The sequence below is a fragment of the Dermochelys coriacea genome, chromosome 1 (assembly GCF_009764565.3).
Source record: "Dermochelys coriacea isolate rDerCor1 chromosome 1, rDerCor1.pri.v4, whole genome shotgun sequence".
NCBI classification, from domain to species: Eukaryota; Metazoa; Chordata; order Testudines; family Dermochelyidae; genus Dermochelys; species Dermochelys coriacea.
The window spans coordinates 348,861,580-348,889,197 of record NC_050068.2 but is presented as its reverse complement, the minus strand read 5'-3'; the positions used below and the strand labels follow the sequence as shown (position 1 = coordinate 348,889,197).

At 42.5% G+C, this 27,618-nt stretch overlaps 1 protein-coding gene across 5 annotated transcripts in view; it reads right to left on the bottom strand.

The window, feature by feature from the left end:
* UBE2H (ubiquitin conjugating enzyme E2 H) overlaps nt 1–27,618 on the bottom strand; it is a 76,141-nt gene that overhangs the window by 27,237 nt on the left and 21,286 nt on the right. For 4 of the 5 annotated variants that reach the window (XR_005295730.2, XR_006276231.1, XM_038422516.2 and 1 more), the window contains exons 2-3: nt 13,782–13,858; nt 12,854–12,928 (exon numbers count right to left, since the gene is read on the bottom strand). Coding sequence is in view for 3 of the 5 variants with exons in the window: in XM_038422516.2 (XP_038278444.1) it covers nt 12,854–12,928; nt 13,782–13,858 (152 nt within the window). In the remaining 2 variants the exon portion in view is untranslated. Of the gene's footprint in view, nt 1–11,698; nt 11,893–12,853; nt 12,929–13,781; nt 13,859–27,618 lie in introns of those variants that run through there. The other variant, XM_043499469.1, reaches the window with a different exon arrangement.

Here is a 27,618-nt window from a genome sequence, read left to right as displayed (position 1 = left end):
GCTGAGGCAAACAAGACAAGAAAAGGGCAAAGCATAGCAAGTTTCAACTTTCAGAATGGTCTCTTCCCTCTTGACAAAGAAACAACCTTATGGGACTGACCCAGGAATAAAGTAATGCCACCTTTAAAAGGAGTTCAGGCCATTTCAGAAGTGTAGCCAGTCTATATCCACCACGTATTTTTGGTTTCAACCTTACACCCACAGTCCTTCCTGGTCCCCATGTGGGTATTCATCTCATAACTCAAGGCCAGTTGGACTTTTTAACCTCGTTCCTGCATGACCCATTATGGTGGCAGATTCACATCTCTTATATAACGTGCCTCTGTTACTGCCACATGGACAGTCAAATATCATAACAAAGCTTTGGTACAAGCTGGCCATTCCTGACCCATTATCTCAGCGCAGTAGTTAACATGCAAGCCGTCACAAGGAAGCTGCGATTTTAGCATCCTGATAGAGTGATGTAATTGTTCAGTCAGACTACAGCACAACTCTGTGGTTATGCTCTTGCCTCTGAACCAAGATGTAGTGGGTTCAGATACCATACAGTGGTTAAGGTTCTGGTGTGCTGGGACTACTGCCTGTCATGATGATCAACACTATCATTGTTTCCTTGTATTCCCCCATCTGTTATCTGTATCCGTCATCTTGTCTTATACTTAGGAGTGTAAGCTCCTGGGGATAGGGACCATCTTTCTGTGCTGCGTTTGTACAGCGCCTAGCACAACAGGGTTGTGGACGCTATCACAACACAAATAATGGAGTTAGGTTCATATGAAATGCAGACACAAAGAATGGGAGGGAAGTATACCAGTATTTATAGGTGCCATCCTCCAGAAGAGCTCTTAAAAACAGTGTAGTGTGATCTAGAGGGGACCAAGCACAGGGCTAGAAGCCAAGACCTCAATTCTAATCCCTGCTCAGCACAGACTCTGTGGACTCAGGCAAGTCATTTTATCTGTGTCAGTTTCCCTGGCTGAAAAGTGGGGATAACTACCCACCTCACAGTGGATGGAGGATTACTACCTTGTGCCCAGCTCTGCATTAGGTAACCTCTTCCCCTTGCCAATAAAAGTTATGGATAAAGGTTCTTTTAAGGAGTCTCAGGTTAACAGATTATTCAGCATATTAACTGGCAATATCAGACAAAGTGCTGTATGCACTGCACCATCTTAACACAGAGGCATTCGTTACACAACGGTAGAGGTCCTGGAATCTGGTACTCCAGCTCTGGACCACAGAACCCATTTTAGTACAGGATTTGGCTGTTTGTTTACCTCTAAGCATTTTAAGCTAAGTGTGAAATGTGCTTTATAACACCAAATCACTAACAGCTTGGGACAGTTTACATTGCAAACATCACAAGTAATGTAAACTGTCCCACAGCTATTTTTATTACAGTACTTTTCACATCTGTAGCATTTTTAATACAGTATCTTCGATACTTCTGCAACATTATACCTACAAGCTTAGATGTATAAATAGATGGGGAAACTCAGCCAGAGAGGTTAAATGACTTGTCTTTAGTCACATCAAAACAGGGCAGACCTAGGATCTCAAGACTCCTAGTCTTGGGTTAATCATTAGATAATCCCTTTCCTAACTAGGAGGACACTATTCACCAGTTTAACTAAAATCAAGGTTAAAGAGCAAATTCTAGAAAATCTAGCAAAACCTGCAGAACTGCCACAGTGGGAATTGTTCCAACAGTCAATTCACCTTATTGCTTAGGTAAACTGCCACATGACACAGGCTTCAGTGACTGGTACAAGAGACATTGTGAATCTGTGCCAAAGTCATGCTGAAAGCAGCTTCTACATTTTGTCAGCCTGTTTCCACCATTCCCTGACTGTGGCAGAGAAGCTGTATCGAGTGTTCAGTATGCGTCAATGGAACAGAATGGAGGAGTGGATACATATTGCCTTCTGGTGTTTCATCCTTCTCTCTATACAGAGCATAGCTTATTTGGAGGAATGGGCATTTTCAAGTTTCTTATAGGTATAATAAGAACTGATATATACGTGCAAGAGCAAATTCATAATGATCAGCGGTGATAAGTGACTTACGAAATTTTAAGTACCAAATTGTAAGGCAATCCAGCTAGGAGATGGAAGTAAAAATAGAACTTGCAATAAAAAATAAAAATTGAGCTCAGCCTAGGAGATATCTGGTGATCTTGTATAGTGTTGCCAAGTACTATTAAGTAGCTACCATGTTTCACACCAGAAGTGGCTACACTGATCCCTATATATAGCAGGTAGTTTACTTTGGGATGAAAGGTGCTATATAAATGCAAGATACTGTGGCTAAATTAGACTAGCCACAGAACTGGAGGAGAAACAAGGACTTGATATATGAATATATGGAAGTTATTTTGAGATACAATCGTGATATTTTGGAATATTGTGTGCACTTATAGCCAAAACACTGCAGAGAAAAGATAGTAATAAGGAACCAAATACACAGAATACACAGCAATACACAGAAGCTTTTAGATGCCAAAACAGGAGTTCAGGCTCCTAGGTTTCCATTTCTTCTACAAGCCATTGGCAACATCACTTAACATCTGAGATGGGCAGGAAATACTTGTCTTGGGCTTAGGTGTTTGTGGCTTCAAGGACAGAGACCCATTAAATCCTAATCTCAGCCTTTGGAATTTTATGAACAGATAATTACTTTTATTTTTACATTTACACCAAGTATTCTCATGATTTGGAATACTGAAACAGTACATTTAAAGGTTTCAGAGTAGCAGCGTGTTAGTCTGTATTCGCAAAAAGAAAAGGAGTACTTGTGGCAACTTAGAGACTAACATTTAAAAAAATCTCAATTCGCCTTTTAAAAACAGGAAGAAGCTAAAAAGCATGTTCTCCTGAAGATATCAAATCCTAAAGGAAAAAAAGAAAGGCCAACAGAGTATTTGAAACAGTAAACAACTAAAAACAGATCACCCACTGAAGAAAGAGAAGGAACCAACTTTTAAGTCTGACCGAGCTCGGTTTTTTAATAAATGTGAAGGGGATGGAACAATGAAAACAACGGCTGAGTGCACTATTAAAAGCAGCTTAAACCAATTTCAAAACCCAACTATACAGATTTCTGGCAAAATCAGCTACTTCTTAAAAAAATATAGTAAGTTTTAGAATTTTCTGAATTGGGTGGATTCAGTTTAACACTCAAGGGCCAGGATTTTAGTGGCAGTGTGTAAATTTGCTCTGTTTTTCCCACACTTGAAGCTTCAAGTTCAGAGTCACAGCCGGACACAAGGATGTTGGGCTTATATGCATGCATTCTAAAAGGAAATGCCAGTTTCTGATAAAATATGCACTTTGCTTTGAAAGAAAAATCAGATCTTGCATCAAAACTATTTTGGGCCTGGTAACTTCAGCGAGTTATCTGACAGGCACAAAGATAACATGAATATGCATAGTCAGAAGTAGGTGGCAGGTACCCACAGGCCAAGATAATGAAAGCTGCAAATGCATTAGTGATGACAACTTCCATTTCTATTGCTCCTTTCATGCAGGAAGAGCCCAGGATGCTTTATAAGCTATAAATGGGAAGCACTTGGGAGAGTGCCACCTCTGGGGTGAGGAATTATTTAACACAGCACAACATTACAAAGCTGAGTAGGAAAGGAAGTAATTGCTTACACACATTCAGTTACATAAGGCAAACAATGACCAAAACTGGAAAGCAGGTACCACACCAGGGCTAATATTTCTCCTGCAAGATGTGCCATATAATCTTCAAAGACAAGCAAACAGGATTTCAGTTTTAAATCTATTCTGAAAGATTCTCCAGCAACACAAAGTCACTAATACTTGCCTGGAGCACTGGTTTAATATTAAACCAAGAAGAGCAACATATGAATTATCTATACCACTTCTTGAAGCACCTGGATTTTCCATTGAGGTTCACCTTCTGGGTACTAACCTGGCCCAACCCCTGTTTAACAAACTGAACTAAGTTATTTTAGTTACACTTCTCTAAGGAGAATATATTGAAGCTCCCAATAGTGTGGTGGGTCAAATTCTTGTGTACCTTACTCTGTGCCATGTTGGAACAAACTGGTTTCTAAAAGGTTGGAAACTGTCTATTGGAGTCCACTTTAAGCACAGGAAGGACTAAACACTTCATCAAGAGCACCTTGGAACACTCAATACACTTCCCCAAGCCACTATGCTACTTTGTTGGAAAAAAGTGGTCATTCAAGTTTTAGAAACCGTTAATGTGAACTGGAATGTGACTATACACCCAAGTTCTTCCAGAGCGCTAGAGAGAAACAGGGAAAGCTGCGAAAAGAGCACTCGTTTTAAAGTTTCAACATAAAAGATATAATTTATTAAGGAGAAAAGGAAACTGGTTCTATTTTATATAGATTCATAGATACTAAGGTCAGAAGGGACCATTCTGATCATCTGGTCCGACCTCCTGCACAGCGCAGGCCACAGAATGTCACCCACCCACTCCTATGAAAAACCTCACCCAGGTCTGAGCTATTGAAGTCCTTAAATCATGGTTCAAAACTTCAAGGAGCAGAGAAGCCTCCCTCCAGTCAACCATGCCCCATGCTACAGAGGAAGGCAAAAAAAAACCTCCAGGGCCTCTCCAATCTGCCCTGGAGGAAAATTCCTTCCCGACCCCAAATATGGCAATCAGCTAAACCCTGAGCGCATGGGCAAGATTCACCAGCCAGATACCCAGGAAAGAATTTTCTATAGTAACTCAGATCCCATCCCATCTAATATCCCATCTTAGGGGATTTGGCCTATTTACCCTGAATATTTAAAGATCAATTACTTACCAAAATCCCATTATCCCATCATACCATCTCCTCCATAAACTTATCGAGTAGAATCTTAAAACCAGATAGATCTTTTGCCCCCACTGCTTCCCTTGGAAGGTTATTCCAAAACTTCACTCCTCTGATGGTTAAAAACCTTCGTCTGATTTCAAGTCTAAACTTCCTGGTGGCCAGTTTATACCCATTTGTTCTTGTGTCCACATTGGTGCTGAGCTGAAATAATTCCTCTCCCTCTCCTATATTTATCCCTCTGATATATTTATAGAGAGCAATCAGATCTCCCCTCAACCTTCTTTTAGTTAGGCTAAACAAGCCAAGCTCCTTAAGTCTCCTTTCATAAGACAAGTTTTCCATTCCTCGGATCATCCTAGTAGCCCTTCTCTGTACCTGCTCCAGTTTGAATTCATCCTTTTTAAACATGGGAGACCAGAACTGCACACAGTATTCTAGGTGAGGTCTCACCAGTGCCTTGTATAACGGTACTAAAGCCTCCTTATCCCTACTGGAAATGCCTCTCCTGATGCATCCCAAAACCGCATTAGCTTTTTTCACAGCCATATCACATTGGCAGCTCATAGTCATCCTATGATCAACCAATACTCCAAGGTCCTTCTCCTCTTCCGTTACTTCTAATTGATGCGTCCCCAACTTATAACTAAAATTCTTGTTATTAATCCCTAAATGCATAACCTTACACTTATCACTATTAAATTTCATCCTATTACTATTACTCCAGTTTACAAGGTCATCCAGATTCTCCTGTATAATATCCCGATCCTTCTCCGAATTGGCAATACCTCCCAGCTTTGTATCATCTGCAAACTTTATTAGCACACTCCCACTTTTTGTGCCAAGGTCAGTAATAAAAAGATTAAATAAGATTGGTCCCAAAACCGATCCCTGAGGAACTCCACTGGTAACCTCCCTCCAACCTGACAGTTCGCCTTTCAGTAGGACCCGTTGCAGTCTCCCCTTTAACCAATTCCTTATCCACCTTTTGATGTTCATATTGATCCCCATCTTCTCCAATTTAACTAATAATTCCCCATGTGGCACTGTCTTACTGTGGCCTTACTGAAGGTCTACTCTTACTAAGGCCATGTGGCCTTACTGAAATCTAGGTAAATTAGATCCACTGCATTTCCTTTATCTAAAAAATCTGTTACTTTTTCAAAAAAGGAGATTAGGTTGGTTTGGCACGATCTACCTTTTGTAAAACCATGTTGTATTTTGTCCCATTTACCATTGACTTCAATGTCCTTAACTAATTTCTCCTTCAAAATTTTTTCCAGGACCTTGCATACTACAGATGTCAAACTAACTGGCCTGTAGTTACCCGGATCACTTTTTTTTCCTTTCTTAAAAATAGGAACTATATTAGCAATTCTCCAATCATTCGGTACTATTCCTGAGTTTACAGATTCATTAAAAATTCTTGCTAATGGGCTTGCAATTTCAGGTGCCAATTCCTTTAATATTCTTGGATGAAGATTATCTGGGCCCCCCGATTTAGTCCCATTAAGCTGTTTCAGTTTCGCTTCTACCTCTGATATGGTAATATCTACCTCTATATCCTCCTTCCCATTTGTCATGCTACCATTATCCCCAAGATCCTCTTTAGCCTTATTAAAGACTGAGGCAAAGTATTTGTTTAGATATTGGGCCATGCCTAGATTATCTTTAACCTCCGCTCCATCCTCAGTGTTAAGCGGCCCCACTTCTTCCTTCTTAGTTTTCTTCTTATTTATATGGCTATAGAATCTTTTACTATTGGTTTTAATTCCCTTTGCAAGGTCCAACTCTACTCGACTTTTAGCCTGTCTCACTTGATCCCTACATGTTCTGACCTCAATTAGGTAGCTTTCCTTGCTGATCCCTCCCATCTTCCACTCCCTGTATGCTTTCTGCTTCTTCATAATCACCTCTCTAAGATGCTTGCTCATCCAGCTTGGTCTACAACTCCTTCCTATGAATTTTTTCCCCTTTCTTGGGATACAGGCTTCCGATAGCTTCTGCAGTTTTGATTTAAAGTAATCCCAGGCCTCCTCTACCTTTAGATCCGTAAGTTCTTCAGTCCAATCCACTTCCCTAACTAATTTCCTTAATTTTTGAAAGTCAGCCCTTTTGAAATCAAAAACCCTAGTTGCAGATTTATTTTTGTTAATCCTTCCATTTAGTTTGAACTGAATTAGCTCATGATCACTTGAGCCAAGATTGTCCCCTACAACCATTTCTTCTATGAGGTCCTCGCTACTCACCAAAATTAAATCTAAAATGGCATCCCCTCTAGTCGGTTCAGCAACTACTTGATGAAGGAATCCATCAGCTATCGCATCTAGAAAAATCTGAGCCCTATTATTATTACTAGCACTGGTCCTCCAGTCTATATCTGGGAAGTTAAAGTCTCCCATGATCACGCAGTTTCCATTAGTATTTACTTGATTAAAGACGTTAAAAAGGGCTCTATCCATATCCAAATTAGATCCCGGAGGTCTATAGCACACCCCAAGCACTATCGTAGGAGAGGCTTTACTAGTTTTCTTCCCCAATGTAATTTTTGCCCAGACGGACTCTGTCTTATCCATTGCATCGCTTCTTATTTCTTTACATTCTACCTCATCATTGATATACAATGCTACTCCACCCCTTTTACCTTTGTTTCTGTCTTTCCTAAACAGCACATACCCTTCAATACCTGTAGTCCAGTCATGACTACTATTCCACCATGTTTGTTATCCCTATAATATCTGGTTTCACTTCCTGCACCAGTAGCTCTAGTTCCTCCATTTTGTTACCTAGACTCCTCGCATTGGTGTACAAACATCTTAATTTTTGCTGTTTGGACTCGCTCACATTTTGTACCCTATGATCCACTGATTTACACAGACAATTTACACTGCCTTCTGCATGCAACTGGCGTAATGTAATCCATATCCCTAGTGCTCTAGTGAGTGCAATGACAGTCATGTTATCTGTTTATAGGAATCTCCATCACACTGAAATTATCTTGCCTTTTCTCCTTTTGTTACAGATCAGTAAACTAGTTAGACTAAACCAGAGAAGAATCTTGCCAGTTAAACCATATTCATTCATTTCCCCAAATTCTAGTGATCCCAGGCTTGGGGTAGAGCAAATAGTGTCTTCAGCCTCTTGCCTCATGGGAGCTGAAGAGATTACCATTGGCTGAACTGCACACAACCCAGTCGTAGATTACTGCCGTGTTTCTTCTCTCTCTCTCTCTCTCTCTCTCTCTCACTCACTAGCCTCCTTCCAATCTGACACAGCCTCTTGTGGAAGCTGACTGGACACAGCTCCCCCAAAGCTTCCACCACTCCTGTATCAGTTAGATTGGTTACTAGAGAATGACTCGAAGTACTTTCTCCCTCTCTCCACAGGAACATTATATTGAAATCTTACTGTCCCTGGAGCGAAGGGCCAGAAGTTCACTCAGCTCTGGCTCTGGCCTATAAACCAGACTGAGGTGCAGGAATAAAAAGGTGGCAGAAACGTAACCCAAAGAAAACACAAACCTCCCTGTTTCAGCTGCCTTATTGCCTCCTCTAGATACTAGTGTCTTCTGTACTCTCCCCCTGACAGTGATTGCCTGATTTCATTCCCAGCTGAAGCTCCCTCCTCCCAGAAGTTCCTGTGCTGAGCAGCTGATAGGAATTCAGCTCACTGTGCCAGGTCTGAGACTAAACCAGGGATCTCAAGGTAACCAGGTTACCAGGCGGGCAGCATGAAGACTAATACATTGGCCCAAGGGCCACATCACTGACTGCCCCTGACCCAGCCCCCACTCCACCCCTTCCATGAGGCCCTGCCCCGCCCTGCCTCTTCCTACCCCTTCCCCACCCCCATTCCAACCCCTTCCCCAAAGTCCCCACCCCAACTCTGCCCCTATTCCAACCCCTGCCTCGCCTCTTCTCCACCTCCTCCCCGAGCACCCGATTCCCCGCTCCTCCCCCTCCCTCCTGGAAACAGCTAACTGCCGCCAAACAACTGTTTGGCAGTGGGAAGAGCCTGGAGGTAGGTAGAGGAGGGGGGACACGGCGAGCTGGCAGGGCAGGAGAGCTTGGTAGCCATAGGAAATAACTGGGATGGGGGCACAGGGAGCTTGGCAAGCCGCAGCAAATAGCTCCGCGGGCCGCATGCGGCCCACATGTTTGAGACCCCTGGACTAAACCAAACAGAGATCTTAGCATTCCTCAATTCCCTAGGGAGACTGTTGAATCTCCAACACTGGAGGTATTTAAGAGCTGATTAGACGCCTATCGGGGCGGTCTAGATAATACTTAGTCCTGCCTCAGTGTAGGGGACTTGACTAGTTGACCTGTCAAGGTCCCTTTCAGCCCTACAATTCTATGATTTATTCAGCCTGGAGACTCTGCAATGCCACTCTGCCCAGCTGGTAACCTGGGCTGCTAGCAGCCTTCTCCAAAGAAGAGGAGAGGATGGACCCCAGAGCAGCAGACACTTCAATGGGGGATGAGGAGCTTTGGCAGCCACAAGTGAGTATTTGTGAGGCAGAGTACGAGTGCAAGAGGGTATCTGGTGAGGTAAGAATGGGATACTGAGAAACTCATCAAGACAATGAACTATGAACTTACAATCAAACATGCTCCATTTGGAAGCAAAAAGATGTTCTAATTGTCAGCTCTGCTAATTCAGGCTACTTCAGTCTCTGATGCCAGGTTGTTTTCTATCTTTCATAGCACAACCAGTACTAAAAGTTGTCCAGGAGAAATACTGTCCTCAACACCACCAGTGCAATGTCACTATCCTCAGTGTAATGGCCTGGAACTTAGCAAACAACTGATTTACAAGGAACAGAATCTGGCTTACTTTTAGACATGTAGGCTCTACAGGGCTTATGGGAGCAAAACTTATTTTTGCAGCTAAGTCAGCAGCATGACTCCAATACATGCAAGGAGCAGATCCGTTGAGTGAGAGTTTTCAGAGTAGAATTACACTTTGGAATTAAACTTTATCAATGTGTTAAATTAAATAAGATAGGCAGAGGTTGTGCACTTACTGCAATTTGTCTAGGGCAGCCTCTCACTCACATCTAAGATTGCTGGCATGGCAATGCCCTATACTTATAGTCTGCAAACTGATACGGTCATTTAAGGTGGGTTTTGGGGGTGGGAGTCTGATCTGATGGGAGAATGATTTTATAGCACAATTTTGGGTGTTTTGCACTTCTCAGAGAGACAGGCCCCAACCTGAAGAGTTTACAATTGAAAAGATACAACTCCAGGGTGGACATATAACCTATGCCTGCTTGGTGTGGCACTGTCCCCCCTCTAGTGGCACCTAGACCATGTAGAGCAGTGGTTCTCAACCCGCAGCCCAATCAGCACATACCTATAGCCCATGTGACATCCTGAGCACCATAACTAGGAAAGGATGGGAAGGGTACTTGCCCTGGGCACAAAGCTAGGCACAGAGCTGGTTGCAAAAATGGGGCAGCACAGGATTGGGCTCAGCCTCATCCCCCTCCTCCCGCCCAGCAGGAATGGGCCCAGCAGGAGGCCAGGATGCTCAGCACACCCCCATCCCGCAGGTCGAGTGACCCTGGCTTAAGCAGGCTCCCCAGCACTAGAACTGCAGTGGCAGGCAGGCAGAGCAACTGAGCTACCTGCAATTAGGCTGACCAGATAGCAAGTGTGAAAAATTGGGACGGGGTGGGGGTAACAGGCACCTATATAAGCAAAAGCCCCAAATATTGGGACTGTCCCTATAAAATCGGGACATCTGGTCATCCTACCTGCAATTGAGGTAAGAGACCAGTGGGCATTGGGAAGGTGGTGCATGGGGGGACAAACTAGGTGCGGGGACTGGTGGCAGTCCCTGGATGAAGGGCTAGATACTGGGGCACAATCCCTGGATGGGGGGGTTGAGTGCTAGGGGCAGTCCTTGGGAAAGGGGGCTGGGAGATGCTGGGGTGCAGTCCCTGGATGGGGAACTAGATGCTGGAGGGGGCTATCCCTGGGAGAGCCATTCTGTACTGGACAGGGCACCCTCTCTCTGCAGGGAAGCCATGTAAACCAGCCCAGTGTTGGGGGGAAGGGGGAGGGAGAGGTCTGGATGCCTGAGGGAACAGTCCCAGGGGAGTTGTGTGATGGGGGACATTCCCTGTCTGGGGGGTACCCAGCCCTGGCCAGGGCTCCCCGTAGGCTCCGCAGCTGCACTCTCTGGGCACTCAGCCCAACTACAGCGCTGAAGTGAGGATGGCAAACACCATGCCATGCCACCCTTACAGTAAGTTAATTTGAAGAGTTAATGTTTTGACTTATTTTGCTAATTTAAAAAGCTCTTGATAGACATTTGCCAGTGTTGAAATGAAAGGTATTGTATTGATTTGAAACATATTGCTGTCATATAATAGTAAACATTTTTTGAAGATGTACAGGTAGTATATATACACTGTGTGAATGCAGCCCATATAACACAGAGCTACATATGTGGCCCACAATGGTAAATAGGTTGAGAACCAATGATCTAGAGATTGATCAATCTGCCACAGCCTTGGCTAGGAGCCATGTGGCTTTTAGCTCATGCAGTAGAGATTCATACACTAAGCTTCAGAGATCCCAGGTTCGATCCCACCTGCAGACAACCGAGGTCTGTCGGTGTTACAGGTAGACAGTGAGAGGAAGGCCAACAGCGGTAGCATAAGATCATATGGTTATTCAGATTAGATGTGCATATAAAAATTTTTATATAAAAGTAAGATAAAGATACAAGATGGGGAATAATGACACTGTCTATACACAATGGGCACAGTTAATATGAAGGACCAGAAAGATTAGTTTGCATGCAAGAGGCAAAGATTTTAAATAAGACAGACCCCACATAAGAGTATTAAGTAATCAGCAAATACCCACTGTCTTCAAATCAGGATGTTGGGATTGGAAGGGACCCATCTATTCCAACCCACTTTGTCAAGTTTCCATATCAATTTTCCTCAAGCTGTTCTCAGTTCTTTAGATGGAAGACTCATCAAAATACTTCAGTGGATTGAACTACAAGTCTGCCCTTTCAATGGGCAATTACCATGTCACTCCATGAGTTAGCAGCACCTATTTCATAATCCAAGAAAGGGATGTTGAAACCTAATCATGTAGCTGTATTTGATTCAGTTTTTCAAACAATATAAGCTATTTTTTATTCATCATTTTCAAACTACTGGAGAAGTTTAAAAATACTGAAATTAGATCACTGCTATTCAAGACTGAAAGACATAATGGACATGCCCTAAAATAAAAACTTTGCCTTACCAAGATATTGATTTGTTCAACATGAACAAGGATAATTACTACTTCAGCCAAATGGGCATGACCCAATTTTATAGCGTTGCTGCTATTCTGATCATAGCAGCAACAGAGACCTACATTGTTTCACGTACTACAAGAACACTGTCATTAGTAAAACCAAGGTGATCAGTAAAACCAGGCTTCAGCTTCTGCATTTCAGGCCTCCAAATCATGCTCCTGGAAAGAAGGTCACTGACAGCCTACTTCTGAATCTGAGGTCAATCCAAGAATGCACATTGTAGCATAAAGAGCACAGACCATAGGACACATTAATAAATAATGCTATTTACATACCTGTGAGTACACCCAACTGCATTCACTGTAAGCACCTGAGCTTCTCAAACATTAATTAATTTATCTTTACAATGCTGTGGGATTGTAAAAATGGGGATACTTTCCTGATGGGGAACTGAGATGGTAACTTGCCAAATGTCACAGAAAAGTCTGTAGCCCTCAGTCAGGGACTGAATCCAGACTTTCTGAATCCCAGTTCAGTAATTTAAGTACAAGACCATCCTTCTATACTTTAATGTTAGTATTATGCTTTAACATTAAGGTTATCAGAAACCTGCAGAAGGTCTCTGACTTCAGTAAAGTCGCTACATAAAAACGAATGAAAAATTACACTAATTGCTAGTATATCTTAATTTGTGAAAATGCTATAAAATAGTAGTTTTCTACTACATGAGCAACAAGATAGATTTAGATTGCAAGTGATGATTGTTACCTATAGATGGGGATTTGAAAGGGTATTTATCAGGAAGGTCCACTCTAACTTTCCACACTCCACCTTCATATGGTGCTGCAATCAGAGAAAAATGCAGGTGTTAGACATACTGCAGAACTCTGCCTAGAATAAAAGCACAATGGCATTAAGTAAAAAAAGACCTGGAAAAATAATTACCATTTAGAATAAGCCCTCTTGTCAAACCTCCTTTCTTTGACACAGAGCACAGATAGAAAGCCCTATAGTAATGGCCATTCCCCTAAGATGTGAAGGGTACTGGTCTATATTGGGGCTCTGATTTTAACAGATACTACATTAGTTTTCAGCACAAAGGCCCCAGAGTCTTATTCAGACCACAAAAGTTAGAATAATCTACTTATCCTGAGAGGCATTACTAATTTAAGACACATTAGAGATCCAGCAAGAGAGCTAATTCTTTTGGAAAAAATCTATCTTTGCCTTCGATCTTGTCTACAAGCACTTTATAAAATTCAACTGACAGGCCATATTTTCCAAGGTGCCGAGTCCCACGAGTGGCGCCACTCAGGACCTTTGAAATTTAAGCTCTATTTTAAGATAATGCTGTGGCTTTGCACATCACTCAAAACTACCAACCTGTCGTTCAGATATGAGAGAGGATGACGTTCACCCAATATTAAGGTTTGAAATTCTGCTCTCATCCCCACCTTCCCCTATTGTCAGCTGGAGAAATTGGACAGGTTGTGGTCAAGATGCAACCTAAGTGCAATGGCATCCCTTGACCCCTTGCTCCAACTTGCAGTTTCCAGATTTTCTGGGTGCTCCCAGTTACTACATATGGACAACTGATGTAGTACTTGGCCATTTGCTTCTGTTTTTCCTAAAACCATCATGAAACGTTTTAACTATGAAAAAAGGCATCATAATGAGGCACAGGACATATACTTACTTCCTTGTGGTCCATAAAACTTCACTACGAATTCATTGAGTCCTCCTAGGATTGTAACTTCATGTTTGCTCTCAATACTGATGTATTAAGTAAAGGAAAATGTTAAGTCTAGATGACAACATGTTAACTCAAATAGTCATGATCCTTACTGGAAACCTGGCACACTGAACAGTCTAAAACTTAATATTCAGAATATCTTTACCAGTGGTTCTCAATTCACGGCCCAATCGGCCCACAGCTGCGGCCCATGTGAGATCCTCAGGGCCATACAGGTAGTATGGGATGCGGCCCACAATGGTAACTAGGTTGAGAACCACTGATCTTTACAGACATAAAATTTAATATCCTTGAAATATATTTGAACAATCCAATTATTAATGGACGTTAGTTCCACAAGCGTTAAAGGGAGTTCCCTGCCTCCACCCCTCACCCCCATGTTAAGTAGAACAAAGTAGCCTTCCTTTAACTTTTCTCTTTAACATTGTGGTGGTAACAGTGTTCAGAACTTGAAAACTCCAGGAAGCTCTCTCTGAGTTGGGGAGGACGGACCATTGCTATCTGTTTCTCAAGAATCTATGCTTTCATTAAAAACTGAACTCTTTGTTGGCACCACCTTAGTGACTAGTATGCAGCTGAGCAGGGGAATTAAAATTTAGAAACAAACGGTAGCTGAAACCTTGATTGCACTTGCCCACACTGAAGTCACTGAACCATAGGAGCACCATCCTTGATGGGTTGAGGGCCTGGTTTAAAGACAACCCTCTTCCCCTCAAATGCATTGGGGCAACATCCACTAAACAGGAAGAGTGCAACTTTTCTTGCCAATCACATTTTAGTTTAAGTTGGTATTAACTGTTTATACTTTTAAGCAGAATTTTTCCCATGCCTCTTCCATGACAATAGCAAGTCCTGGTGCATTCAATTCTACTTGGCTGCCTTTAGTTCTTTCAGATGGCCTCCCACTGAAAGAATGCAAATTATGGCAATCTAATGTTAATTTGATTTGCAATGCCAAAAAAACCTAGAGGTCTCTAGAGAGATGGTAGAGGGGCCGATTATGATGTGCTGGTACAACACTAAAAGAGAACTATTTTTAAACATTAAGTTATGTTAACTTACAAAAAATCAGAGCAGCCAGTGCTTTGTGGAGAAGGGAATACAGCACTGAAAGGCAAAAAGCTTTGGATTCAGTAACAAGTTAAAACAATTAACAGTGATGTTTCAGTCTCCTAGTTTGCTGAAGTATTCCAATATAAAGCAGTGTTAATGGATCATGAATATGACACAACAGCAATTGCTTTTAATCACTAATTTTAATACATGAGTTATGAGGGAGGCATCAGGAGAATTAACAGTAAGGGAACCCAACTTCTACTCCCATATGAACTTCAGTTAGTTACTTATGTACCTTAAGTATATCCCCTATTTTTACAAATGGGGAACCACCATTGCAAAGCACTTTGAAAGCCTCTGATGAGAGAAGCTAAGCACTATAAGGATCAAAACATTCCTTCAGACTAAAAGAAATGCACAACATGGAGAGAATTTCCATTTTTACACGCGAGATGCTTCAGGCTGTCCTCTTAGAGCTCCCAGCACCACCAATACACAGGAAGCTTCTCTACTCAACAGTATGCTAAAACAAATATTTATGCTTGCACCCTTTCTTCAAGGCACTGTGCAAACAATCCTCCATACATCCTGGTGACATAAGTAAACCCATTTTATTGATTGGTTCAAATCAAGTTAGAAAACTTACAACAGCTACTGAGCGACAAAAAGAACTAGAATTAGGGACTTCCCAAGCTCCCAGCTCTATCCAGCAGACCACATGCTGTGAAGTCTATTTACTTCAGAACAGTCACCCTCAGCATCAAAAATATTCTATTAAGAGTTGATCTTGTAACCGCAAGTGTTAAGTCAAAATCTTTAAAGGACTGTTATTGCAGGAGGGAAACATTGTTTTCAGATGGCACCTGAAAAGTCAGAGCGGCAAACAACATAGGTCGAGTCCTGTAATGGCTCCTGTGATGAAGTAGCAGGAAGACCACCACTTTAGGTAGCTAATATTGCTGCCTCACCAGCTCAGAAAGGCTGGCATGAAAAGTTCTGATAGCAAGCTAACAAGAATTCATATTAAGGGACAACTGTTGATCTTACTACGCTGTCAAAGTGGAGCCATAATTGAAAATCCTCCCAAGTGTACAATCACTAGGGAGAAATCTATTCAGATAAAGAACAAAACATAAATCATGTTGAGAAGGACCAGAAGGTACTGTATCAGACAGGACTGTGTCCCTAAGGGGTGATCAATCGTTCCAGAGAAAATTCAACTATAGCTAAAACACCAGATCTGATGAGTGAAGAATTCAGACTCTGACCTAATTATTTGCTTTCAGACATCTTTCCACAGCCTTAAAACCAAATCTTAAATGAGAAGACAGCTCCAAAGGCTCCAACAAGTGAATGGCTGCCTCAGATTCAAGAACATCCTGCCACTTTTTGGACCTGCAGGATCCAAAGGAGTCCACCTGTGCCAAGGCACAATCAGAACCAACCTGCTGGGGAGTAGTTCCTGCTGCTGGATCCTCAGCATGCCTGCCTATGTTGCCTCATTTTCAGAGGCACTGAAGGAATGTTTTGAGCCTCTCAAAGACTGAACAGCTCAACCTGCCGAAAAAGGATCCTATGACTTTGGATCCATCTCAAGACAAATCTAAATATGTCCTCATATCTGTCAGTGAAGGATCTAAGACATTAATTCAAGGATTTCTTAGAGTCTTGTGATGCCATATACTTTGAATCAAACCTGAGACATCTCTTTCAGGAGAGTGTCCAGGAGTACTCAAGGCTTACTCTGTAAACAGACCTTGAGACCAACTACCTTTTCATCATACACTGGGTATACAATCTGCACAGAAAGCAATCCTGTTGAGTGCCTCACCCAAATTTTTCAAGCACATAAGAACATAAAAATAGCCATACTGTGTCAGACCACTGGTGTCAGTATCCTGTCTTCTCTCACAGTGGCCAATCCCAGGTGCTTCAGAGGGAACAGAACAGAGCAGGCAATTACTGAGTGATCCAACCCGTCATCCAATCCCAGCTTCCGACAGTCAGAGGCTATGGATACCCAGAGCACGGGGTTGTGTCCCTGATAGTCTTGGCTAATAGCCATTGACGGACCTATTCTCCATGAATGCGTCTCATTCTTTTTTGAGCCCCATTATAGTTCTGACCTTTACAACAGCCCCGGCAATAAGTTCCACAGGTTGCTGTGCATTGTATGAAGAAGTACTTCCTTTTGTTTGTTTTAAACCTGCTGCCTATTAATTTCATTGGGTGACGTCTGGTGGTTGTGTTATGTGAAGGATAAACAACACTTTATCACCATTGACCATGGAGGACTCTTGTCTGAAAGTGGACAATTTATGGGGCAAACCCACCAACTCTTAGACCTAATTTCCTGCTCCATGTTCATTTGAACAGACAAGTTAGCCTCTCACAGTTTGTATGGTAACTTCCAACTTATCTGTATGCATATATATACACATGTTCCGTTCTATGCATCTGATGAAGTCGGCTGTAGCCCACGAAAGCTTATGCTGTAATAAATTTGTTAGTCTCTAAGGTGCCACAAGTAGTCTGTATCCGCAAAAAACAGGAGTAACACGGCTGCTACTCTGAAAAAAGAAACACTGATTTAGTCTCTATATAGCTAAAACTTGCCAAATCCTAACAATAGTCAGACCCAGGGAGAGGGCTCAGATCACCAGAAAGAGAAATAAAATGATTAGAGGACAGAGGCTTTTTACATTCTTTGTTCCAGAATATTGACTAAGGGTTATACTACTTTGAAGTGTTTTCTTGGCTTGCATAGCAGGGCTTACAACTCCTACAATGGGGATCTGCAAAGGAAGCATCATGAGTCTCCTATTTCACTAATAGTGAAATTTCACTATTTCATTCATTTGTAATACAAACATCCTACAAGGCTTAAAAATGAAAACTGTTCAAGAGACCTGGGTTTATTTTGTTTCCACTAGCCCCCAGAGATTTTTTTGCCCTTGCTGGTTTCAGTGTCTTTATCTAAAGATAAGAATTTTACTGTGTCATATTCAGTTAGTAAAAAGTCAGCAGGCTTGTCTACACTTACATTTTATAGCACTCTAACTTGCTAGCTCAGGGGTGTGAAAAATCACCCCCCCTGAGCACAGCAAGTTTGAGCCCTTTAAAGCACTAGTGTAGACAAGCTCCGAGAGCTGGGAGCCACACTCCCAGCACTCAGAGCTAATCCCCTCGTGGAGGTGGATTACCAGGAGCACTGGGAGAGCTCTCCCCCAGTGCTCGCTTGCAACCACATTCGCATTTCAAAGCGCTGCTGCAGGAGCGTTCCCCCAACAGCACTTTGAAGTTTCCAGTGTAGCCATGCCCAGCAGACAGTACCAAAAGCCTAGATGCAGTTCAGGTTTTTTTGTAATGGATAAGAGGCTCAAAAGTTTTAGCTCAATACTGAAAAAAGTGAAGAGGAGACTAAGTCCTGAAGATAATTATCCTTGTCTGAGATACTTGAGAATTTTAACAATTTGAAGTGTCGAAAAATTTTAATTGACAATCTGGAAAACAAACCTCATTAGAAATATCAGTTATGAAGGGCTTGCTAAAGAGGGAAACAGGGAGAGGATTTTTGTTGCAAACTCCTGTACGGTGAGTCAGAGCATGCCATAAGTGCCAGGGCCAACTGAGGGTTTGTTTTTTTTAATTATGGGGGTGAGGGGGGTGATAGCATTACAGTAACACAGACTTTGAATCAAGATCAAGGTTCTATTGTTCAGGATGCTGTACAAACAGTCAGTTCCTTCAGTTCCTGTCCAGAAGAGGCAATATATTTGGGATGCTGAAATATCTCAAATTGGCAAAAGTCTGAATTCAGTTTTGGAGTTCTAGTCTCTCCCTGGCAGTCCACCTCATTACTGTTGGAACTTTAAGGATCACCCCCACCCCCCACCCCATTCCTTACATATATTTTCAAGAACCTTTGTGCAACTGCTGTTGTTCCAGTGGAAGACAGCTGGATGGATGACAGGTGTTTACATTTTGGAGGACAGCAAAGATACCACTCAGCTTATTTTTTAAAGAGATCAGTAGGACACCTCAGCTATTTAAGGCACAAGTCTGCATATTTAACAATGGAGGATACTTTCAGATGTGATTAGTGTTTATATGTTAAAGAGCATTACAAGTGATAAGCACTGTGAAAGGCCAGCCACACTGGCTGTTTCTGGTGCAGGAACCAGTGCTCAGCAAAACAGGAATTCACACCTCTTGATGCCATTAGGACTATGCACACAAAATTTTGCCACATGATTACTATTCTCACTTTAAAAAATTCACTTTTTTTGAAGTGACCTACAAAGAAAAACCAACAAGTTTTGTTCTGAGGGATACATGCCCAAAGCTTTGGTCTAAAAAAAGTTTGTTTTTAAATCCTAAATATCAAGAATATGAAGTCTTGCCCTCTCTTACTAAAATATTTTCCCTTTAATCTATCATGTTTCACTTCCTTTATGCTTGTGATGTTACAATCCTACTAGTGTTCCAGGAAAAACCACCCCAAAACAAAAAAAAATAAAAAAAACAAACCAGGAGAGTCAGAATTTGAGCTTCTAACTGTAAAGTTTTTTTTCCCTTATGCTTTTTACCATTTCACATAGCAGCAAGGGGAAAACCACATTTTGTTTCCTTTGCAAGTCATCTTTAAATTTCCATTCAGACAAATTCCCCAAGATCTAGGCTAAAAAATTAAGATTGACTGATTTTTCCCCTGCATCTAATGACTCCCGGCCTCCAGTTTTCAGCATTTTGTTTCTTGAAACCAAATCAAAGAACTTTGATAGTACAAATATGCCAAACATTTGCCAAGTACTTTAACTAGCACAACTCCTGACCTATCCACTTAGTCATCTGCTTTGTACCAACCCATAGAGGTGGTGGAAGGATCTACCAGAACATTGCTAAGGTGACTTGATGTAACAACAAGGGTGTTTTTTTTGGGGGGGGGGGGGAGGGGGAGAGTTGGTTTACTAGTAGACTTGCTACTTTATTTTAGCAGATGTACTAGTAAATAGGATTTAAACTTAAAACAGGAACTCAAAGTAACTTAATGCAGAAACAAATAAAAGACAGTAAGGACTACAGTCCATCAGTGGCCACCACTCACTGCAAAGACAGAAATATGCCCATTTGATCCCTGCTCAATGCTAAAAGGAAAAGACCCCAATTCCTCCCACAAATAGCTCCTGCCAACATGACAGGATGAAAGTTCCTTCTGACTCCATATTTAGGGATGGCTTCATTCTAAAAGCAAGATAACTATTACAGTATGACAGGTTTCAGAGTAGCAGCCGTGTTAGTCTGTATTCGCAAAAAGAAAAGGAGTACTTGTGGCACCTTAGAGTGAGCTGTAGCTCACGAAAGCTTATGCTCTAATAAATTTGTTAGTCTCTAAGGTGCCACAAGTACTCCTTTTCTTATTACAGTATGGTTTATACATGGTAGCACTGCTATCTAGTTATTTATTTTCTTTAACTCTGTGGATTATACCATGATCTCCTGTAGTAGAGAAGGTCAAATGCCAGTCAGTGGATACTGCAGCTCTAATACACAGTAACCTAAATTAGTTTAAGCATCTACATATTCTCCTGTTAGAAACCCATAGTTCATTCTAAAAAGATTAACACACCACTTATATTCATAGATTCCAAGGCCACAAGGGTCCACTGTGATCACCTAGCCCAATGGCTCTCAAACTTTTGTACTGGTGGCCCCTTTCACATAGCAAGCTTCTGAGTGTGACCCCCCTTATAAATTAAGAACACTTATATATTTAACACCATTATAAATGCTGGAAGCAAAGTGGCGTTTGGGGGGAGGCTGACAGCTCACGACCCCCCATGTAATAACCTTGTGACCCCTTGAGGGGTCCTAACCCCCAGTTTGAGAACCCTTGATCTAGTCTGACCTCCTGTATAACACAGGCCATAGAACTTCCCCAAAATTCCTGTTTGAACAAGGACAGATTTTTTAAAAAGCATAACAACTGCCAGTGAGGACACAACTCATATCTACTGTAACAAGGCATCAGCCATGAAAGGAGAAGAAGTGCCGCTACTTATATAAAGAATTGTGTTTCAGTTTCAAGGTAGAATCATTTCCATATGTACATTTCCTTCCATACGGTATCTGTTTCATGGAAGGTTAAAGTTTGGGGGTGGGGAAGATTAGAGACAACTGAACAGAACTGGGCATGTCCATTTAATAATATATGAATAGAGCAACAGAGATCTAGCAAACATTCCTATATTCTATTCTATTCTGAAGGGTGAAGTTTGATCATAAATTGTCCCTCTTTCCATTGGACAAGGTCCCTGTGTTGAAAACTTCTACGCCAGACTTCAGCCTGATTATTTTGGAAATCAGACAAGGATTGTTTTTATTGAGACTATAGCTCATTCTGAACTACAGAATAATCCTTCCATATGCCCCTTTTGAATGACAACCTTAAAATGGGAATCATCATCCCAAGAGAGCGAAGCACAGAGCAACCAGAAGCCCTGTCACAGGGTTAACAGCCAAACAGAGAAGTATGATTACACTACGGAAGTGAAAAGGTATCAAACATGACCCTGTTGGTGTGGCCAGGGTCTTCTAAAGGAAGAGATCTCTTCTCTACTCAAACTCTCCCCCATCTGGCATTCTTTGACGAGCTGGTTTGGGAGTTGTAACTGATTTTCATTTGACCCATGTGTGTTACAGCAGTGGTCTCCAACCTTTTTACGCCCAAGATCACTTTTTGAATTTAAGGGCAACTCAGGATCTACCCCACCTCTTCCCTGAGGCCCCACCCCTTCCCTGAGACCTGGCCTCACTCACTCCATTGCCCCCCTCTCTCCATTGCTCGCTCTCCCACACCCTCACTCACTTTCACTGGGCTGGGGCAGAGTGTTGGAGTGCAGGAGGAGATACAGAGTGCAGACTCTGGGAAGGGGCTCAGGGCTGAGGTTTGGGGTGCAAAAGGGGGCTCAGCACTGGGGTGCAACCTCCTGCCAGGCAACACTTACCTCCAGTGGCTCCAGATTGGTGGTGTTGCGTGGCTGCCGCTAAGGCAGGCTCCCTGCCTGCTCCGGCCCCACACCACTCCCGGAAGGGACCAATGCACCCTTGTGGCCCCTGTGGGGAGTGGCGGGGGGCACATGGCTCCACACACTGCCCCTCTCTGCAAGCACTGCCCCAGCAGCTCCAATTGGCCACAGCTCCACGTTCCCGGCCAATGGGAGCTGCGGGGGTGGTGGTTGCAGGTAGGAGCAGCATGCGGAGGGAGACCCCTGCCTCCAGGGGCCACTTCTGAGAGCAGCGTGGGGCCGGGGCAGGCTGCCCCATTGCGCCGCCGGAGACTGCTATCGACTGGGAGATCCTCTAGGATCGACCGGTTGGTGACCACTGAGTTACAGCTTTACAACTAGAAATTGGAGGGCAAAGCCAAACAGTAACACACAGCTTTCACAGTTAACATTTTGTATGGCATCTAGTAACTAACATTTAGATGGAATCTAAATCATTAGCACTAGATGTTTTTAATAGCAAAGACTTTTATAGTCTTTCAGGACCTCCCCAAAACCCTCCCACACCAAGGGAGAGGGGAAAAAGTCATACCACATAAAACCAGCACAAGCAAGTTTCCCATGATCCCCTGCTGGTACTGATACACCTCTTAACTAAGCACTATTCCCAAAAGTGTGCCATATCCAAGGTAACACTGGCACACAACAAAGAGCAACTAGAATTGCAGCTCCATTAGAAACAGGAAGAGTTGAAATAAATGTGTCAGTATTTGCCAGAGGGAAGACTTTTTCAGCTCCCAGAAGGCAAACAGAAGTTTAATTAGTTCATCCCAAGTCCCAGCTAGGTTCCCTGACATGGTTAGAACTGGTAGAGTAGCTGGGACATCACAGGTTAGCCGGGGGGGGGGGAGGGAGGAGGGATGTGGTTATGGTCTCGCTTTGTAGCCAGATCCCAGCTTGCTTGTAATCATAGTAGAAACAGGGCCTAGATCAGTGGCCATCACCCTGTATATTGCGATCAGCTAGTCGATCCTGGAGCCTCTGCCAGTCGATCGCGATCTCCAGCCACTAAAAGTTCAGCGGTGCAGCGGGGCTAAGGCAGACTCCCTTCCTTCCCTGGCCCCACACCACTTCCAGAAACGGCCAGCATGCCCACGCAGTCCCTGGAGAGGGTGGGGAGAGGTCTCCGCACACTGCTCCTGCCTGCAAGCACCGCCCCCACAGCTCCCCAAGACCGGGAACAGGGAACTGCAGACAATGGGAGCTGCGGGGGCAGTGCTTGCAGGCAGGAGCAGCACACGGAGCTATGTGCCCCACCCCTCCACAGGGGGGCATTGGCCACTTCTGGGAGCAGTGTGGGACCAGGACAGGCAGGGAGCCTACCTTAGCCCCGTTGCGCCACTGACTGGGAGCCACCTGAGGTAAGTGCCACCCAGCAGGAACCTGCACCTCAACTTCCCTGCCTGCACCCCAACACTTTTCCCCAGACCAGAGCCCCCTTCTGTACCCAAACTCCCTCCCAGAGCCTGCACCCCCTCCTGCACTGCAACCTCCTGCCCCAGGCTCAGCCTGGAGTCCCTCCCACACTCTGAATCCCTCGGCCCAAGCCCAGAGCCCAAACCCCTTCCCGAACCACAACCTCCTGCCCCAACCCGGTGAGTGAGTGAGGGTGGGGGAAGAGCGAGCGATGGAGGGAGGGGGGCATGGAGTGAGCGGGGCAGGGCTTCAGAGAAGAGACGGGGCAGATCCTGGGTTGCATTTAAATTCAAAAAGTGATCTTGTGCATAAAATGTTGGAGACCACTGGCCTAGATGGTTATGCAAAAGCATCCTCTGAAGTGGGCAAAAAGGGATTTGGGACAGGAGTCATCTGAAGTTATTGAAAAGGGATCATTTTGGAAGGAAGTATAGGATGTTTTTGTATTATTGAGCTGACATTGGGGAATCCAGGAGAAGTTATCAGTAAAAGTTTGCTAGCTCATATCAGTAGGCAAAAACATTTGAATTATTATGGGACATACCAGAGCTATAGTTTTGCTATGCTGTTCATACAGGCCATCTTAGTCCTTTTACCACAAGAACCATGAAGTCACACCATACAATGTACTTGAATTTGTTACATATAATGTTGAAAGTTAATTTGAAGGAAACAGAATTTACACCTAGAAGAAACCAAAGGCGGATCTGAAATTATTACAGGCTAGCTCACCAATCAACCGAGTTTAAAGGGCCATATACACTGTCTCCAAACTGGATCATTAAATTCAATTTGTGGTGTTAAAGCATTTAACAAGTTAAACATAAGATCTTTACCAAAGTGATTTTACACATTTCAATCTTTCCAATAAAGTGATAGTCAACTTAAAATTCACATTTGTAAAACAGTAGATCAAACTTTTTAGATAAGTAACTAAACTGAAACTGTAACTGAAAGATTATGGAAAAATGGTCTTTCAATTTTATTTTTGCCATTGCCTCTGTTCATGAGCCCCTTGCCACACCCACAGCAACCCAGAAGACAGACATTAGAGAAGGAGAGATGAAAGTGTGATTGTAAAACTACAAAATGTAGCCCAGGAAAAGATGTGGTACCTGAGACTATTTTTTAAATTGTTATAGGTCATTGCCAATTTGAAATCTAGTCAAAGTTTGCAAAAAGGGTCACCAGTTCAGTTTTTTTAGTCAGACAGGTGTGTGTGTTTTTTTTGTTTTAAAACAAAAGCATCTCTCTAAGGAACAGTCTGGAAACAATTTTTAGACTGCCTAAGACACATAATTCTAAAATGTGGCCTCTTTCTGCAGGGAGGTTTTTCAAATTCTATGAGAATCAATTAATGTGTTCTCTGCCCTATGTAACCTACACACCCATTTAGGAATTGTGATCAAGCCTAACAACCTCAACTATGACAACAGCTGAACAAGAGCTGAGATTAATACATTTTAGCTTACATTTGTTCTTGGATTGTCAACTCTTTGGGGCAAGGATATTTTGTGTCCACAACTAATCTACATAAACAACTAACAGTTGAGCTATTACCAGAAGTCAGGGAACAATGGGGATTTCACCCAGTGGAAAACCCCACCCCAAAAAAAGTCATTTTGACTAGTATTTCTCCATAGAAAGTTTTGGGATTTCAACAAAGTCAAAATTTTTGGCTGAAAACTGAAAGTTTGTCAGCAAAGTTGAAAAAATACTTTGTTTCAAGCAGAGTCAATCTGAATCAAATAGTTCAGTTTGTTGAAGAAAATAAAAACCTTGAATTTCAGGGCAGCATGGCATTAAACTGTATTCACCTATGGTGCCTCATGGGAATTGCAATTCAGGTGCCTCATGCTCCCATTCTTCCCTATGAGCCAGGCTCCCTGGCTACACTATCTCCCAAGACGCATCACAACCTGCCCTCTTCGTGACTTCTTGCGGTGCATCATGAGAGAGACAAGGAAGCTCTGCTTCAGAAATGCCTTACTGCTCTATGTAAGATGTAACTTATGGTTTTGTATTACTGCTCAAAGTATCTGGGTACTTTCCATATAAAACAGAGACCTTGCTATTGTCAAGCAGACTTTTGGAAGTCTCTGGCCCATCTCGGTGTGAGGATAGGATATGGTCTGCATGCGTTTGTGCTGCAACAAAATGCTTCACTGCTTGATTCAGAATTCCTGGATGTGCTAGCCAAAGCCCAGACTCTGGTTTATCAGCGTCACTTGGAAGCAACTTTATAACAAAAATCTTTAAGAACCTATTAGATTTTTCTATAGCATGATTATAGGAGATGGAAGAAAACAAATTGCATTACAAAGAATTAAGTCAGCGATTAAATAAGTTCCCTTGACCTTAAGTAACCTGTTGAAAAGTCAGTGCCTGGTTTAAATTAGCTTTTCCCATTGTGGTCATTAATGCCAAATTCGAAGTAATGCATTACGTACTACAAGAAATACGGATGTTAGTTTCAGGGTGGATCGTATTCCAGGCACCTGCTAATTTCAGTTCCTTTCAAGCCACTTTGGTTGAACTACATTCTTTCAAAGCAAATTTGTTTCTGTTTCTCCTTGAATTTCTAAGACCATACTCAGATAAGTTTTAGTCTAAAGTTGAGCAAAACTGCACCCCAGTTCAACTGGTTCACTGACTGGTAATAAAGAGGAAAACTATAACAAACTAGTTTGGGGATGTCTGTCTCCCTTCTTCCCACTGCCAACACACGTAGCTTATACAGATGACTAATGAAGTAATTTGTTAATCAGCAAAGTGCCTATTTGATATAACAACTGCACAGTAACCAAGAACAATAACTTTATGTTCAGGATTTAAGACAAGGCTACATCCTTCCCCTAACAGTTACAGTGTCGTGCAAAAAGATTTTTAGATATTAATTTAGACCCTTTTTTGCTTCTTTATGGTGTATAAAGAAGTCCTGAAAGGCTTAAATTTTTCCTGTTTGTTCTTTAGCTTAAAAAGGCCAGAAATGAAAAGTATGGTCTTTCCCTTGGTACTGCTGAAAGACATCTTGGGATGTCAGATGTTTATTGGAAACTCACAAATCTCACCTGGAGTTTTCCAATCTTTAACAAAGATGTCCTTTCTTCAAAGCATTCATTTGGCATCAAAGCTAAAGAGGTGTTCCATAAAACTTCAGATAATGTCCCCAACACATTTAATTGCTCATCTTACAGCCTCTTATGTCACAATGTTGTAAGCTCTCTCCAGTCACCAGAGACTTCCTCAGTAGACCACACATGAATTTCTAATACAAAAACAGAAGAAAACACAGATTTGGGGATAAACCGGTATCAGGCCTTTTTTATACATCAGAGATGCAAGAGGGCACAAGCCCAATTTTTCTTCTTTTTGGTCACCTTTAACCCAAAACCTGATAAGAGTTCCGAAGAACTACCGTATATATTCGTTCATAAGCCCAGTATTTTTTGGTAAAAAAAAAAAGATGACGCATCAAAGAGCAGGGGCTGGCTTATAAGTGGGTCTGCACCAAAATTTGATTTTAGACTCTATGAAATCATTTAATTGAACATCTAATACACTGTCGTTTTGTTTACCTGGAGCGTCTGCAGGCCTGGAGCCCCTCAGCTTCCAGTGGCTGCGGTTTGCTGTTCCCAGCCAACGGGAGCTGCGGGAAGTGCCACTGCAGACGTGCCAGGTAAACAAAACGTCCCGACCCACCAGCGGCTTACCCTGATGGGCTGGGAGCCAAAGTTTGCCAACCCCTGAAATATAGCGTCAGCTTATGAAAGGGTCATACAGTTTTTACCATTTTTACTTAGCCATCTTGGGGGGGGGGGTCGGCTTATAAACAAGCCGGCTTATGACTGAGTATATATGGTATATGATTTTATAATCCCACTGTATTTTGCTTTAAAGAGCATACATAAATTTGCTTGGTACCCTTTGCAGATAGACATCTCAGTTTTTAAAACCAAGCAAATTCAGACACTTATTACAAACTGCTCTTGTCTGCTATCATTCTATACAGTAACTACACCCACCACTGCAACATATTCAATACTTTTCCAAAAGACATTCTTAAATAGCTTTCGAGATGGGAAGTCTCAGCTGCTGCTAGCTGTAGACAGATAAGATTCACAAGATGAGAGCTTTTGCCCTTGTCTCATTCTCTCAATCAACTCAACCATCAGTATTTAAGGGTTTAATTTATAAGGATGCTTCTCTCAGATTTCTGGTTTGTTACACCAACATCTGGT